This window comes from Physella acuta, unplaced genomic scaffold (assembly GCF_028476545.2).
Source record: "Physella acuta isolate Inbredline_101_S28 unplaced genomic scaffold, ASM2847654v3 ptg000070l, whole genome shotgun sequence".
In the NCBI taxonomy this organism is placed as follows: Eukaryota; Metazoa; Mollusca; class Gastropoda; family Physidae; genus Physella; species Physella acuta.
The window spans coordinates 482,271-498,609 of NW_026731590.1; the positions used below are offsets into that span (position 1 = coordinate 482,271).

At 34.5% G+C, this 16,339-nt stretch overlaps 2 protein-coding genes across 2 annotated transcripts in view; both read left to right on the forward strand.

The window, feature by feature from the left end:
- LOC131952229 (uncharacterized) overlaps positions 1–912 on the forward strand; it is a 42,702-nt gene extending 41,790 nt beyond the window's left edge. Inside the window, exon 7 of the mRNA XM_059314791.1 lies at positions 514–912. Within this exon, the coding sequence (XP_059170774.1) occupies positions 514–912 (399 nt within the window). The remainder of the gene's footprint in view (positions 1–513) is intronic.
- A 3,467-nt stretch (positions 913–4,379) lies between these two features.
- LOC131952243 (toll-like receptor 4) lies at positions 4,380–8,999 on the forward strand. The gene is made up of 6 exons (XM_059314799.1): positions 4,380–4,902; positions 6,114–6,215; positions 6,348–6,477; positions 6,625–6,792; positions 7,407–8,223; positions 8,601–8,999. Exons 1-6 carry the CDS (start codon positions 4,380–4,382, stop codon positions 8,997–8,999), a joined length of 2,139 nt encoding a protein of 712 aa, XP_059170782.1.
- The last annotated feature ends 7,340 nt before the right edge of the window (positions 9,000–16,339 follow it).

A 16,339-nucleotide genomic window follows, 5' to 3' on the forward strand; every position in this document is an offset into this window, starting at 1 on the left:
GGACTATGCAGAGGGTTAGGGTTAGGGTTATCGTCAATGGTAGACTTGAACAAATGTCTAGTGATGTTTTTGGTTTTGTGTTAGGTTTTAGGCTTAGGTGAACGCTTGGGTTTTTTTCTCTTAATGTAAGGATTAAAGTTATATAAAGGTATAGAGTTTGAATTAAAGTTAGGATAATTACAAAATATTTAAATTAATCAACAATAAAACAAATTAGTAACCATCTTGACGGATTGTGGTACATAAATGGATTTTAAAAAATCACTATTCAGGATATATACACATTTTATTTTTAAGATAACCGTGAAAGCCTTCTAACGACTGAAGATGTTATATATCCAAACTCTATGTTTTTATAATGTGTGGTTATGTCGATATTTTTTTCAAACATATCTTTAAAGTTTAAGTAATAAAACTTTATATAGGTCAAATATGGAAAAGGTAGAACTCTATTCGTTTTCTAGTCTATTGGTTGTAGGAAATTCTACGACACATCTTGTTTTATTCTAACAGGGTGAACCAAGAATCCGACAGATTGTAAGAAATATTATCCTGCCATTCTTGAAAGAGAAGAACATCTCTTACATTTTAGGAGAAGTAGACTTTCCAGGTGGGGACATGGTGTCACACATCAGTGGAGCCATAACTGGCACAAGAAAAACGCTCGTCTTGTTGTCTGAAGATCTTTTCTTGGATCACTACCGAGAGTATGAGATGAACCTGGCCATCATGCGAGAGTTCAATGTACGAGGTCAGGTTATCGTTCCTGTCTTTGTTGAGAGGGTCGACATGAATACATACCCACCTGAAGTAGAAACTTATTTAAGGAATCAGCTGTACAGGTGTCTGGTCTACAGAAATAACCAAATTTTCTGGAAACTTCTGTTACATGCTATTAGAAATGACAAGTAGTTTAAAATTGTTTTAGCATTGTTTTACTTTTATGTTACATTTTTGCTTAGATTGGTTTTAATTTACCAACTTACAACTAAATTACATCTATCTGTTCTCTTGATTTGAAAACTGAGTTCAATAAATGTATTCAGAGTATATTATAAAAACAGAACAGACAAACAATTAAATTGCACTATAGCTTTTTGTCATCCTATATAATACTTTTATATTTTTATGTTTATATTTTTTAAATATTATTTACCATTTTCTTTTTAACTGTTCACTATTATTTATATACATATATTGGCATGCTTTGATTTTAATTTTATGTATAGCATGAATTCTTTATGGTTTATATTACTTTATGTTATTACCTTTTTAAAACGTCTTTTGTTATCCTTTTCCATTAATTGCTTATGCTGTTTTTGTTTTTGTATCCAATAGGTAGTACCTATTGGATACCTTTACTAATATTTGAGAAGAGACCCACGCTTTTCTTTATAGTAATTTAAATAGTAGTGTATAATTTATTTTCTACTTTTTAGTGCATCATTACATAAAAGCTTGTTATTAAAACGTTTTTTATGAATTGTTTTTTCAGTACTTTACATGTTTTATTTACAATAGTGTTACATGACTAAAAACCATTGCGTGTCTATTGAACGTGATGGCGCAGCTATTAAACCTGATGGCGCAGCTATTGAACGTGATGACGCGTGTGGTGTGGTTGGATAGACATGCCTATTAATTCGGTCTCATAAAAAATTAATTAGGCATCCAATTAAGTCAAATTTAATTTCAGATTGCATTGTCTTCATGTCTTGACCCACGTGCCAAGTGTGAATCGTATCGATCAAGTAGAAGTTTCCGAATTTTCACTCCGGCGTTTCGGTCTAGACAGACAGACAGACTGTCGAGGAAGTGAGTTAAATAAAAGCTTGTAAAAATATATGTATAATATAATATGCTTTTCAACGCACTAAAAATAAGAAAATAAAACATACTCGCTTTCCTTAATCAAATCTTTAGTCGCTCACTAGATTTATTATACATAAGAGCTTTTATTTTAAAAAATAAAGTTTGTTTTATTTTTAAGTAAATTTAAAAGTTTATTATTATGTTTTTTCTCCCACTTTTTGTCATTCGCTAGAAATGTGGATATTTATGCGTAGTCATAAAAGACAAAATATATAATTAGGAAAATTTGAAGGAAATCGCTACATTAGCAATTGGTTGAATTCAGTTACAAGATTTGACTCAAACCCAGTGCCAGCGCCAGGTTATTTAGCGCCCTAGGCAAAACTTATTAAAAACGCCCCCCCTCCCCCGCAATTTTTGTCGTACCCCCGTATTATCAGAGGCGTTGCGACCTCTCCCGGCACCCGCGGACAAACTTTCAATTTGCACCCCCCCCCCCCTCTCAAACTTTCAATTATCCCCCCCCCCCCCCTCAAACTTTCGATTTGCACCTCCCCCACTTCAATTTGTTTTTCCAACCAATTTTGGCGCCCCCCCCCCTACGGATAGCGCCCGAGGCGACCTCCTAGTTCGCATTATAGATAGCGCCGGCCCTGCTCAAACCCATAGATATTGTGAACTAATTAAAAGTTTGTAAACACTTGGTAACAGATATCACAATATATTTAACAGGATATTAATTCTTCCTACTTAAGTCTTTATTCAAACATTGCAATACCAGTCTAAATCAACAGCATAACCCGAACCTAGTTTTTCAATATCTAGCCCCTAACTGCTATCTTTCTTCCTATGTCAACAACTTTCTTTCTACCCTCTACGTCACTATGCGAATCGCATCTTCATTCGTTCAACATACGCGCGCACCAATATTCAATCTCACCAATGTAGCAAAGTAGTATTATTCTTATTTGCCACGTTGATTGTAGTAGCAGACAATCTGCACCGAATCCAGTCTAGAAGTTCGTAGTTCAAAATTACGCTCAAGTTTTCTTATAAAAAAATATTGTTACTGTTTCACTCGAATGTTGTGTCTAAAATTAAGCCACTTAAGAGCTTTCATAGGACGGCATGTAGGCCTACACTTAACCATATCCGTCCTGTTGTAATCTGATGTGCTACATGACAGATGGTGCTTTATCCTGATGTGAATTTTACTAGTGGGGAGGGGAGGCACATCCTTGTATGTTAGATTATAAATTACTTCATTGCGTGTGTTGTTTACTTTAAAGTATTTGAGAAACGTAGAGTATTTAAGATAGTGACAGGTTTATTCTGGGCTACGTAGAATACATATACAGTTCGGCGGTTAAAAAAGTGATATCACTGCATCATTTTTCAGCTCTGGCCTGAAAGGACGATACTATGAATGAATTAGATAATATTTAATTCATGAAAACTGTACAAGACTTTTTATTATTTCAGAAATAAACGTTCACTGAACAAACTATTACAAGATGGGTGGTGTAGGAATGGTGAGAAGTGGTGTATGTCCCACGGAGTGGATGGGTGGTGTATGTGCATCTGAAGAGGGGGATCGGGGTTGCTGTAAGTCTCTCGGAGGGGAGGGATGGTGTATATCTGTCGGATGGGAGGGGGTTGTTGTGCATGTCCAGTACCAAATAAATGTTACATTCAGATGCTGTTTGTATTTCAATAAGCATTCCTAATGCATCAGTAGTTAGTACTTAATTGAAAATACACCCTTTTAGACTGTTTATAGTATTCGAATTGAAACGACCCCCCAGAAGAATATATTTAGTACTTTTATGTAAACTACCCATCCTCCCCCATCTAAACAGAAGGCATCTACCCCTTCCCTTACAGACTTTTTATAGTACATCTATTGAAACTACACCCGCCCCACCCACCTTGAAGACAGTCTATAGCACTTCTATTGAAACTACTCACCCTTTGTAGACTGACTATAGGATGTCTACTCAAACTAGCCACCGTTTGTAGACTGACTATAGCATTTCTACTGAAACTACCCCCACCTCAACTGCATATTGTACTTCAGTTGACAACTACCCCCCCCCCTCACCCATATAGACTATCTATATTACTTCATGAAACTAAACCTAACCCCTTGTAGACTGTCTATATAACCTTTACTGAAATTACCTCCCCTGCAAACTGTCAATATTACTTAAAATAACCTCCCTTAGCAATTAGAGACCGCCTATAGTTGAAACTACAACCGCCTACCATTCACAGTTATGGGAAGTGGACACAAAGCAAGTCACACTTACAGGAAACACATGGTTTACTTTCAAACACTTAAACACTTGACTCTACTCAACAAAACACATCCTTTACGTTATATCTTTCATATATTTTTTGTTTTCATTTACTGTGCATGACAGCAATACTATCACCTGGAAAACAAACTGTATTAGGAAATATGCGAGATAATAGTTTTACTGCTTCAAAAAAAGGAGTTAATTTTTCTAAAACTATGACATATGTGTTACTCATTTTATCGAATTTATTGTTTCTTCAAGGAATAAATGCCACCACTTCTTACAATGAAAAAAGCAGCTCTATGTTTAATAATTCTAACATGGAATGTTCACAGCGAAGACATCAATGAGCCAACATGGAATGTTCACAGTGAAGACATCAATGAGCCAACATGGAATGTTCACAGTGAAGACATCAATGAGCCTTGTCCAGATCAGTGCACGTGTGTTAACGGTGATGAAGAAATGTCATGTAATTGTTTTCCTAATTGGCCGCACGTGCCGTTTAATACCAAACGGTTAACTTTAAACGGTGAAAGAAATGCAACTATAATTTGCGGCGCTTTTGATAATTTAAATCATTTGGAAGATTTGATTCTCGTGAGATTTCGAGGCATAGACGCCTGTGAGAAATATTTCTGGGATCAGCGTTTTTCATTACGGTACCTGACACTTGATCAAAATTTTATTGTAGAACTTCCAGTGAATCTGTTCGCGAACTTACAAAACTTAACATACTTGAGGCTGAGTGATAATCAACTGACTTACATGCAGGATGGGGTTTTCGCTGGTTTGGCCAATTTAAACAGATTACTAATCGCGGAATCGTACATGCCAAATATTTCTGATAAATCGTTTGTGGGACTCCAGTCGCTAACCCATTTAGAATTTGATATTTTTTATAATTGGAAAAGTACGTTAAAGAAAAAAAAATCGGGAATGATTCCACTGTCAGGCCCAGCGGAAGGTATGATACATGTAATAATTCCAAAGAAATATTCCACGTAGTTCAAGAACACAATATACAAAGACGAAAGTTAATCAATTACTTATGCCTTTGTTGTAGTGCAATGTCTTGTTGTAGCACAGTGTCTTGTAGTACTAAAATGTCTTTGATAGGTTGAGCAGTCTTAATGGCGCACAAAAAACACGACAGGTCAGGGGATAAGAGCAGAGGGTGTGTAACGCTTAATTACTTAGAGTTACTAATTTTTAATTATTATTATGGATACTTTTTGCAACAAAGTTTAAAATAAAATGTATCATTATTAAATTCTTATAATCTATAGGTGGCAGTAGTATGAGTACGAAGTCTCTCTTTCTTGTTTCTCTCTCTCTCTCTCTCTCTCTCTCTCTCTCTCTCTCTCTCACTATAGTATATATATATATATATATATATATATATATATAATATTGTTAAGCCTCAACCTGTCCTTTCGAACTGGTGATCATAAACATGAAATGGAAATGAAATTAGAAGACAAGTCAATGTCAAATCCGTCATTGTTCATAGAATATAAACGTTACAGCATCAAAAATCAGGATGGCCCTCCACCAAATACAACACCAACATTAAAATGGAAGAAATATGCAAACAAACGTAAATATAATCTCACAAACCCTTATCAATAGCCTATTAACTCTCCTAACTATCTATCAGGACTAACTATTCAATAGACCCTACCCGTTAAATTGGCCACTAGTCCACCTACAACCAAGTCCTCAATGTCTTGATTGCCTCTACCTTACCCTCTTCAATATCTTCCGCCCTCACCATCCAGCCTCGGGTCCCTACCCTGACTCAACCTACGGATACAAGTGGTTATTTGATAAATATTAAATAATCTCTATTTCTTACCGACATCACATACTATATATATATATATATATATATATATATATATATATATATATATATATATATGTGTGTGTGTGTGTGTGTGTGTGTGTGTGTATTGTCAAATTGCAACAAAATTTTGCTCCAACTTGTTTTTGTTTCAGGATCTTCAGATTTCAATCCGATATCTTCACCTCTGTGTTATCCTGACATTGCATTCTCAGTGTTGACCGGCCTACAAAACTTACGTTTTTCTGGGACGGACTGTAAACTGGGCCCCGGATTCCAGAAATTAAAGAACCTGCGGAATTTAGACTTGACGGCTACATATTCGACTTTTTGTTCTATAAATACATTAGGCGATTTGTTTTTTGAAAACATAAAATCACATCATGCAGTGAGCGTTAATTTAAATGGCTGCCCTATCACTAGCATATCAGGAACATCGGTTATTATGGAGTCAAAAGTAGCAGCGTTGGATCTCAGTTTCACTCATCTCAATCTGAAACAAATTTTAAAAGCTAAAAGGTTGTTCCAACGTCAGAATTGCCAAAACGTGATTCTACGTTCAATGAAATGGTTACCGAATTTTAAACTGACTCGGCTTTTAGAAGGCCTTGTAGATACAGACATTATAAGTTTAGATGTTTCTTATAATAGAATATATTATTTCAGTTTAGAAAAGAAATTGCCTTTGTCGCCTAAACTGGAAAGACTCTACTTAAGGAAAAACAATATTAATCTTACAGCATTACTACACGCAATGGCTAATGAAGTAAATACTGTGAAACATTTAGATTTGAGCCAACAGTTGTTGACAGATAAGGATATTGGGTTGGAAAGGTAATACATACAATTATTTGACACTAATTTTAAATATTTTAGTTTTTTTTCCGGATTAAGGAACAGAATAAAAAACTGAATCGTCTATTGTAACTATAAAAGTACTAGCTTTTCACAAAGAACGGTGGAAAGCTCCAATGGGTGTATTCAATAATTTTTCCAGATTTTATCATCTTTCCATTCGATCCCATGGAGACTTTCTCATTATATTTACATTTCTATTATTCAGTTTTCCTATCAGGCTTACTTAGCCGTATTGAATAATTACTGACAAACAACTAAGTGCTTTACGTTTTATTTTAGTACATTAAGTTGTCGAATATATTGTATATATTTGTGTAAGTCTGTGTTTCTGTGTTCCAATAAGGCTATCCATCATAAATAATTGACTCATTTGGTGCTAATTACCAGTGATATTTAAATACAGTGAACTTCTTTTATATTACACTTTTAACAGTTATTTCACTAAATCTATATTATTTTAAATTAAGTTATATTCGTTTTCAAAAATAAAATAAAATGACGATTTACTGTCTATTTCGCACTAGCCTCCTTGCTATCCATACAACCAGTTTTCCTTTCTGTAATTAATTGCATACTTAAACGTCAAACAGGTCTTGCAACTTTTCAAGTTTTCCAGAAAGAAAATATAATGAGTCTGGATTATTTCACCTTGAATTTTTGGATTTGTCAAACAACGAAAATCTTCCTGACTCTTTACTTAGAATGCAAAATCTTCAGACTTTAAACATATCTCACATAAGAAACTCAACGTATTTAAAAGTAAAGTTTAATTTGCTTATGTCACAAGTGCCAAGCCTAGAAGAACTTCAAATGTCAAACTTAAAATTAAATAGCGTCGATAGTAACTTAACTTTTCCAAGAAAACTGAAAAAAATAAATCTGAGCTATAATAAGATCAGATCATTTCATTCGTCAGTCTTAAGACTTCTCAACTTGACTTATTTAGATTTATCATACAACGAGTTGACTGGCTTCACGAAAGAAATGGCAGATGAGTTGCAAAGATTAAAGTCTCACAATTCTGCCTTTTTGGTAGATTTGCAGGGTAACGTGTTTGCATTTGAATGCGTCAATCTTCCAATCCTGAATCTGTTAGCTGAAAGCCCGGGAATTTTCTATAAGAAAGAAAACATTTTCTTTGCAACAGAAACAAGTTTAAAGTTCAACTATACTCAGATGATTGAGAAATTGCAAGGGTTCTCAAAAATGTGTCAAATAAAAGAAAATTTCAGTTACGTGCTGTCAGTGTTTTTCACCCATCTCCTGTGTTTGCTTGTTCTGTCCGTGTTTTTCCATTACCGCTGGAAGCTGAGGTACCTCTACTTTATTGGTCAACGGCGGCTGCACATCGGTGGACGTTTGGTCAACTACAACCCACAGGTTGATGTCTTCATCACGTACGATGAGGTATGTCATTACATATAATTTTTATTTTTTAAAAAAAACAGTGATACGCTAAATATTTTATTATACAAATCTTGTATGTCACTAAAATGTAATTTTAAAAATATTTGGCGCTGTGGTCAAACAGTTGAGTGAAGCACTTATAACAAACGTCTATAACACAATCTGAACGATACATTACATCGACGCACTAAAAATCAACCAGAGATGTGCACAACTTATTTTTTTAAGTGCTTCATCTTAAACAGTTTAATTAACAGTCTGTTGTTACACATATTTAAAAATTACGAAACAGCCTTTCTATTTAATGCATACTTAAATTCACTTCAGCTATTTTTTTAATACTGATTCTTATAGTTTATACATATTTATAATTTTAGGGAGAACCAAGAGTAAGACGACTCCTAAAAGATGTTATCCTACCATTCTTGCGAGAAAAGAACGTCTCTTACATTTTAGGAGAAGTGGACTTTCCAGGTGGGGACATGGTGTCACACATCAGTGGAGCTATAACCGGCACAAGAAAAACGCTGGTCTTGTTGTCTGAAGATCTGTTCTTGGATCACTACCGAGAGTATGAGATGAACCTGGCCATCATGCGAGAGTTCAATGTACGAGGTCAGGTTATCGTTCCTGTCTTTGTTGAGAGGGTCGACTTGAATACATACCCACCTGAAGTAGAAACTTATTTAAGGAATCAGCTGTACAGGTGTCTGGTCTACAGAAATAACCAAATTTTCTGGACTCTTCTGTTACATGCTATTATGAATGATAAGTAGTTTGGTATCTAGAACCAATGCGTGTATTTTACTTTCTTGTATGTGTAGTATAGTTCGAAGTATTATAGTTCTATTCATTCTTTAGTCCACAAATTAGTTTTGCATTAATTTTTTAAACGTATGTGAGCCTTTTGAACTTTTTTATATGTGTGTGTGTTCACGCGCGCATGTATGTGTGTGCATGTTTTCTTGTTAGCACAGTAAAATAAGTACTGTTTCAGTTAGGTGAAAAAAATTGCATATGCAAGTATTATATTCGAAACGTATTTTTCTTTTGACCGATTTCAGTGTACCGGATTTGGTACAGTATATTTCATTTTTTCTAAAATATCCTTACAACATGAACATTTATATAATGTTCTTTCAAATTAGCATATTATAAGAACTGTTCGCCTGTTTATTTGATAGAGAAAAAAAACAACAGCATTTGTCCCAAACTTACTTACCATTTCTATAACCCAATTCCACTTCTACATTATATACTTACCAATACACGATGCTGTTTAGGAAGATTACTCTCCGTTTATTTGTAGGATATCTGTACTTTGTGAGAACACAATAACTTAAGTACTGTTTCAGTTAGATAGACGAAAAAACATATACAAAAATAAGATCTTTTCCTTACATTTCTTTTCATTTTTTAAATGCCTCCAATATATTTAGTTACGGTTCTAAAATACCAATAACTTGAGTACTGTTTCAGTTTGGTGGACTAAATTTCATATTAAAAAAAATTCTGTCAACTTTTGAGTGACTTCCCGAAACCAGAGGAGGTATCTACTTTATTTTTTATTTCTAAAATTCCTTCGAAATTGATAATTTTTTAGCATTCTAGAGTATCCGTGCTGCGTGTTACTGTGGTCTTAGAAAAAATGAAATAAAACACGTTATGTACTTTATGATAATTTACAATTTACATCTTTATTGAAGCTTGTAAAATCCGTTAAATATGAAGTTATGATTCTTTTATATACATCGAAGTGACCGATGCAACCTGCTAATTTTGCTAAGGGTGTACTCTTAGACGCGTGATCTCGGTAACGATTAGTTCATGTAAACAATGAAGCTGATTGCGTCAGTCGCAAAATTGATAAAAATCATCAGGAATGTTTCTTTAGCACGTAAAAAATTATTTGACGTGTCATAATCATCACAGTGACTGATACCACTTGTTAGATTTACAAATGGCATCTTTTACGGCTACAAAATCTCTGGTATTAAAAAAAAGCAAATTCGTTTTATTATATTTTTTCAGTGCATTTAAAAGCTTGTTGCTGAAACGTTTTTTTTTAATATTTGTTTTATTTTTCACTTTTCAGTGATTTCTTAATCATGTAGTCACCATGACTAAAAATATTTACTTTAAAACAACATCAGTAGCACGCTATATCTGAAAGACGATTATCTGTCTCTGAATGCTCTCGTTCGCGACCATAATTTACGGAAAACTACAAGCTGATACAGCAAAGGATAGTTCTTAATCTTGTTAACTCCACTTAGATTAAAAACGTTTTAGAGCTTAATTAACTGCCCCCGATAACCTTTAATAGATCGACAAGCTCTACTATTGTAAAGATTCTCGCGAATCACAGCTAACCAGACTGTTAGGTAGATTGTTAAGCAGATGGAATGTTGTCGGCTCAGCTTTGAGAAAGGGCCCAGAATACGATGGAGATGTGTGGGTGCGCTATAGATAAATTGGTAGTAATTTTGTTTTGTCTCTTGAAATAAAGATTTATCGCTCTTATTTTGTAGGCACAATACCAGTATTGATTTTGATAGCAGACCATATTATAACTGCAAATCCAGACTAAATTTGGCAGATCAAATTTTCATGGAACTTACCGTTCTTAGCAGAGTTTCTTCCAGGCATCTCTTCGTTCGGGGGCTGCCGAAATTTTTTTACCGCCCCCCCCCCCCCCCCGAACGAAATGAAATTTATATAATTTATACAGAAAATATATACTTTTAACAGTGTCCGCCCCCCCCCCTCCACCGAAGTAAGTCTACCGCCCCCTCCCTCCCCCCCCCCCGAAAATTTCAAGTGCCCCTTCCCCCCCCCCCCCCCCCCCCGAAGAAAAAAGTCTGTAAGAAACACTGGTTCTTAGTCAAAAAGTTTTCAGGTGCAAATATATAAATGTTTCTATTAGATGTTACGTCTAAAATTTAGGCACTATGATTTTTTTACATTAAGACCCGTACACTTAAACATATCCTCCCAGTCTTATTTTGTCGTGCAGCATAATAGACGATGCTTTATCATGTTGTTAACCCTACCGGATGGGGCGGAGGGCCACATCATTGTTTGCTAGATGATAATAGCCAATGTATTTAATGTAAACGTCATTTCCTTTTAGAAACGATGGGAATGTAAGATAGTTTACTTAGGATTTATGTAATTAAACGGCTAAGATTAGAGATTTCAAAACTTTCCTGCTACAATAACAAAACCAAAATATTTATATCAGTAAATCAGTTTTTCTTTCTGGCTTTAAAACTTGATAATGGAACAGAAATAATTGAGAAATTTATAATTTACATTAAAAAAATGCCAGTAACGAAATTTAAAATTTGTAGAAGTTCAATTCCACGGTCGCAATGGCGGAAAGTGAAAGTGGTTGCAAATGAAAACTATAGCTCGGCTAAAAATTGTCATCTCCTTGGATACTAATGGCACTTTCTGACAAAAGTTTAAAAAATTGAGCTGTATCCGGACTATTTTTAGAAAGTAACGTCATGTGTCATGTATTGATAAATAGATAAATCACTCTTCCCATTTTGGAGAATACTTTTTGAAATATATTTAGAATTAGGTCAATGTTTTAGGTTAACTAGGCTGACATCGAAATTCCGCGTATTTGATATATGGTGTGTAGATTTTTTTTTTGGATATCGTGGCATTTAGGCAATACGTGTTTTCACTGTCGAGCTAAGTCCAAAATTGTGTTACTGTTGTCTTTTCTGTCTAATCTGTAACCACACTACTTGTGCTGACGAAGACCTTGGGTCGAAACGTCCATAGTATTTGTCACTGTCTTTAACTTGTGAGGTAACTAACACTATCTATTTTATTACTAACTAGATTTCTCTAGTTGTTTATTTATTGTATAGAATTTATGTAGAAAATATATACTTTTGATAGTGTCCGCCCTCCCCCCCCCCGGAAATAGTTGCCCCCCCCCCCCCCCCCACGAAAATTTCAAGTGTACCCCGGAGAAAAGAAATCTGGAAGAAACACTGACTGTTACTCATGTCTAAACACTTATATTGAAACAACCGTCTTCCCTTCATATCTAGATTGTTAAAGGATAGTGGTACAGTTAGTCACATTGAACAGAAAACACACGTTCTTTATCTTCATCAACGCCTCGCTCTACTAAAAAAATCTTATTCAGTGGCGTAACAGCCATGTAACAAAGGTGGACAAATCTCAAGGGTCCCCGAGGTCCGAGAGCTGTGTGAGAAAATAAACTCAGAATTTTTAAAAAAATTGACGCTCATTTTTAAATAATTAGTTTTGAAAAGAGATGTGTGGTCTAGTCCATATATTGTAAAACAAAAATACATGAGGACTTAATCAGCTTTTATTAGTGCAATAATCAATCTTAGTTAAAACAAAAGCTGAAAATTTAAAGTAGGTAGTGTCATCACAAATCTGAATAGAAAAAAAAGCAATAGATGTTTAATTTTGCAGTTTCTGCGATATAATATATAATTCCGAAATATGAATCGAGCACAGTGTGTTTTTATATTAATTTAGATTCTGTAAACTTTAGTCATGGATTAGATTTTTAGCATATGTAACCCTCACTCAGTGGGGATGCTTTTACCCACTGAGGTGTTGTGGTTAAGACGGGCTGACCCTGAGATTAAGTACACACCGACACCGACAGTTGTTGTCCAGTACTCGCTTTATTTACAGCATCGAGCCATGACGGCGATGCAACACAGTAGTACAAAACAAACTAGCCAAGAAGAAAAAATCCAAAAGACCAAAACCTGTAGCCCTAAAAGAAATGTAAATAAAAAAAGTTACATTCCTGACAACACCATGTGTAGGCTACAATATACACTGGTAACAATAAAATATGTTTTGGCCAGTACACAGTACTGCCAACAAGTACCAATACGTAGTACTTCAAATAAATACTTATATTAATACTCACCCTAACTAGTGTGCACATGCAACACTAGCAGGAATACATAAGTATTTTAACAAACATAATTTATATAACTACCTTCATTAGGTCTACATCTTGGCCCACAGACAGCAGCCTTGCGTGTGCGACACGGCTAGGCATGAAACTACCCACAATCCCATGTCACATGACATGGAACACAGGTAATTTCGCTCACAAAAGCATAAAAAAACAACGTCAACAGTTCAGTTACGGTCCCACAGGGGTCGCAACCCAATGAATAAAAACTTCATATTTTTATCCCCCTTTGGCTGGTAACCATATGTGCTACACATATATACAATATGTATATCTTTATATATGTTAATACGGAATAAAAATATTGTAGAATAAATATAGTAAAAGAATATGCTTTAATAAAAATAACATAGAAGAGCCGTAAATAAATATTTATACAGAACTGTATAAAAAAGTGTTCATTATTTTCCTTTTTTTAAAAATCTGCCGCTCACAATACTGCAAAAACCTGCGTAGGTTTCAAATGGTAAAGCCCCCCCCCCCCCCCCTCCCATCCCACCCTCCACCAGCAATTCTTGTAATGAGTCATGTGCTTCTGGCTTATCGGCTTCGCCACCGATTCTATTCTATCTATTTTAATTTAATTTTTTCGTTAGTTGTGCGTGAAAGCAGTACCATAAACTGGCAAAACAAAGTTGTATTAGGAAATATGCAAGTTTGTTGTTTTTACTCAAGATGAAATGGAGTTTAATTCTATAACTATGACGCATTTGTTTTTTTTTTTTAACGAATGGATTTCTTATGTTCAGAATAAATGCTACCACTTCTTATAATGAAAGAAACAGCGCCATGTTTAATAATTCAAATTCCAAGCTTACTTGGTACTACGACGGTGAATATATCAAAGAGGCTTGCCCAGATCAGTGTTCATGTTTTAACGATGAAGTAGAGATGTCTTGCCTTTGTGATCCTAATTGGCCACGCTTGCCATCTTATACCAAATGGTTAACATTAATCAGCAGTGACAGAGCAACTATCATTTGTGACGCTTTTGATAATTTAAATCATTTGGAACATTTGAAACTCGCAAGATTTCATGGCATAGACACATGTGAGAAATATTTTGAGTCGCAACGATTTTCCTTGCGGCACTTATCACTAGAAAGCATTACCATTGAAGAACTTCCAGTAAATGTTTTTGCAAACCTACAGAACTTAGCATACTTGTTTCTCTATAAAAATTGTCTGACACGCTTGCAGGATGGTATATTCGCTGGTTTGACCAACTTACAAAAGTTAAAGATCGTAGAATGGGTCTCTCTAAACGTTTCTGATCATGATTTTGCTGGACTTGAGCTTCTAACCCATTTCGAATTTCTTTTTACAACAATAGCTGATCCATTTAAGGGAAATTTATCAGGACAGATTTCACTAATAGGCCCTACAGAAGGTATGATACATCAAATTAGCCAAAAGAAATAGTTTACATATTTTAAGACCAAATAAACAAGCTCAATATGTGTAAACACAAAAGTAAATTTATTACTTATTACAGTGTTGTACTACAATGTTTTTTGATTTACAAACCAGTCTTAATGACATCACGTCAAAGCTTGAGGGGGGGGGTCGCATAACGCCATAATTCCTAGATATTCTTTTTACTTTCTGGTATACAGAGTATAGAGGAAATATTGTAATCATGCGCAAAAATTACATGCGATTTTGAGTTTTCACCGTTTTACACCTCAGTACTTCATCACATATTCAAATTCAAATTTTCAAATTTATTCAAAAAACGGTTACAATCATTGTAACCGTTTTTTGAATAAATTTGAAAAATTATTGTAGGCACAAAGGCCTTTTTTCACATTGGCCGTTTAAACAAATAAATATATACAAATTGTTTGCCATTCACTTGGTGCGCAATTATTTTTTATACTGGATTCTAATCTACAATGCTTGTTTGAGAAAAATGTTTTATAAAATAGTTATTGATCAAAACGCAAAGTGCTTAACTACCCGTTGAATTATATTAGTGACACAGCAAAGATATAACTAAATAGCTAAAGCTCCGGCACATTTAAAATAACATACGCAACCAATAACTATTAGAAAAACCAAATTATATACATTGTTGGTCAACAAAACACCATATTACATGCACACACTGATTAAGAGACTTAAATGATTCCGTTAAAAACCCGGCCGTTGAAAGGTATTTTTGTTGTTTTTAAAGTAATTTTTATTTCTTTTGGCCGAGAAATTTGTAGACAATTCATACCGTACGTCTTGATAAGTAGATTTATAGATCTAAATCAAATTTAAATGAAATAGTTCATTTCTTCATATTCTAAACTTGGAAGATGACGCCATTAGTTTTGTGTACTTTCCGTAGTTTAAACATGTGACATGTGACGTCAATGCTTTTATCGTTCTTGTCCGAACAAGAAACACTTTTCGGGTTGCATAGTTAAAAATGTGTTTCTACATTAGAATATGTCTTATTTTTATATATTAGGATTTTTTAAGTTTAAGTCTTTAAAAATTCATTAAAATCATGTCTATATCCTGCGTTGCCATCCCCCGTAGTGTTATATAAGAATATTTTTATTAGGGTAGATCAGCCCATGTTTATTTTATTTTAGTATTGAGGAAAAGTTATATTATTGCAACTAATAGCTCAACGAAGTATTTTACTTATAAGATCTTAAAATCAGTAGAGGATTTATATGTATGTATATATATATATATATATATATATATATATATATATATATATATATATATATATATATATATATATATTATTTTCTTTCATACAATGTGATACTGTGGTACCATGCCAGGCTGCCTACCATTCTTGCGAGAAAAGAACATCTCTTACATTTTAGGAGAAGTGGACTTTCCAGGTGGGGACATGGTGTCACACATCAGTGGAGCTATAACTGGCACAAGAAAAACGCTGGTCTTGTTGTCTGAAGATCTTTTCTTGGATCACTACCGAGAGTATGAGATGAACCTGGCCATCATGCGAGAGTTTAATGTACGAGGTCAGGTTATCGTTCCTGTCTTTGTTGAGAGGGTCGACTTGAATACATACCCACCTGAAGTAGAAACTTATGTAAGGAATCAGCTGTACAGGTGTCTGGTCTACAGAAATAACCAAACTTTCTGGACACTGCT

Coding starts and splice junctions, on each gene's coding strand:
- LOC131952243 (XM_059314799.1), top strand. CDS start 4,380: ATGCCACCACTTCTTACAATGAAAAAAGCAGCTCTATGTTTAATAATT. Junction 6,216..6,347: donor ACGTTTTTCTGGGACGGACT/GTAAACTGGGCC, acceptor CACATCATGCAG/TGAGCGTTAATTTAAATGGC. Junction 8,224..8,600: donor TCTTCATCACGTACGATGAG/GTATGTCATTAC, acceptor TTATAATTTTAG/GGAGAACCAAGAGTAAGACG.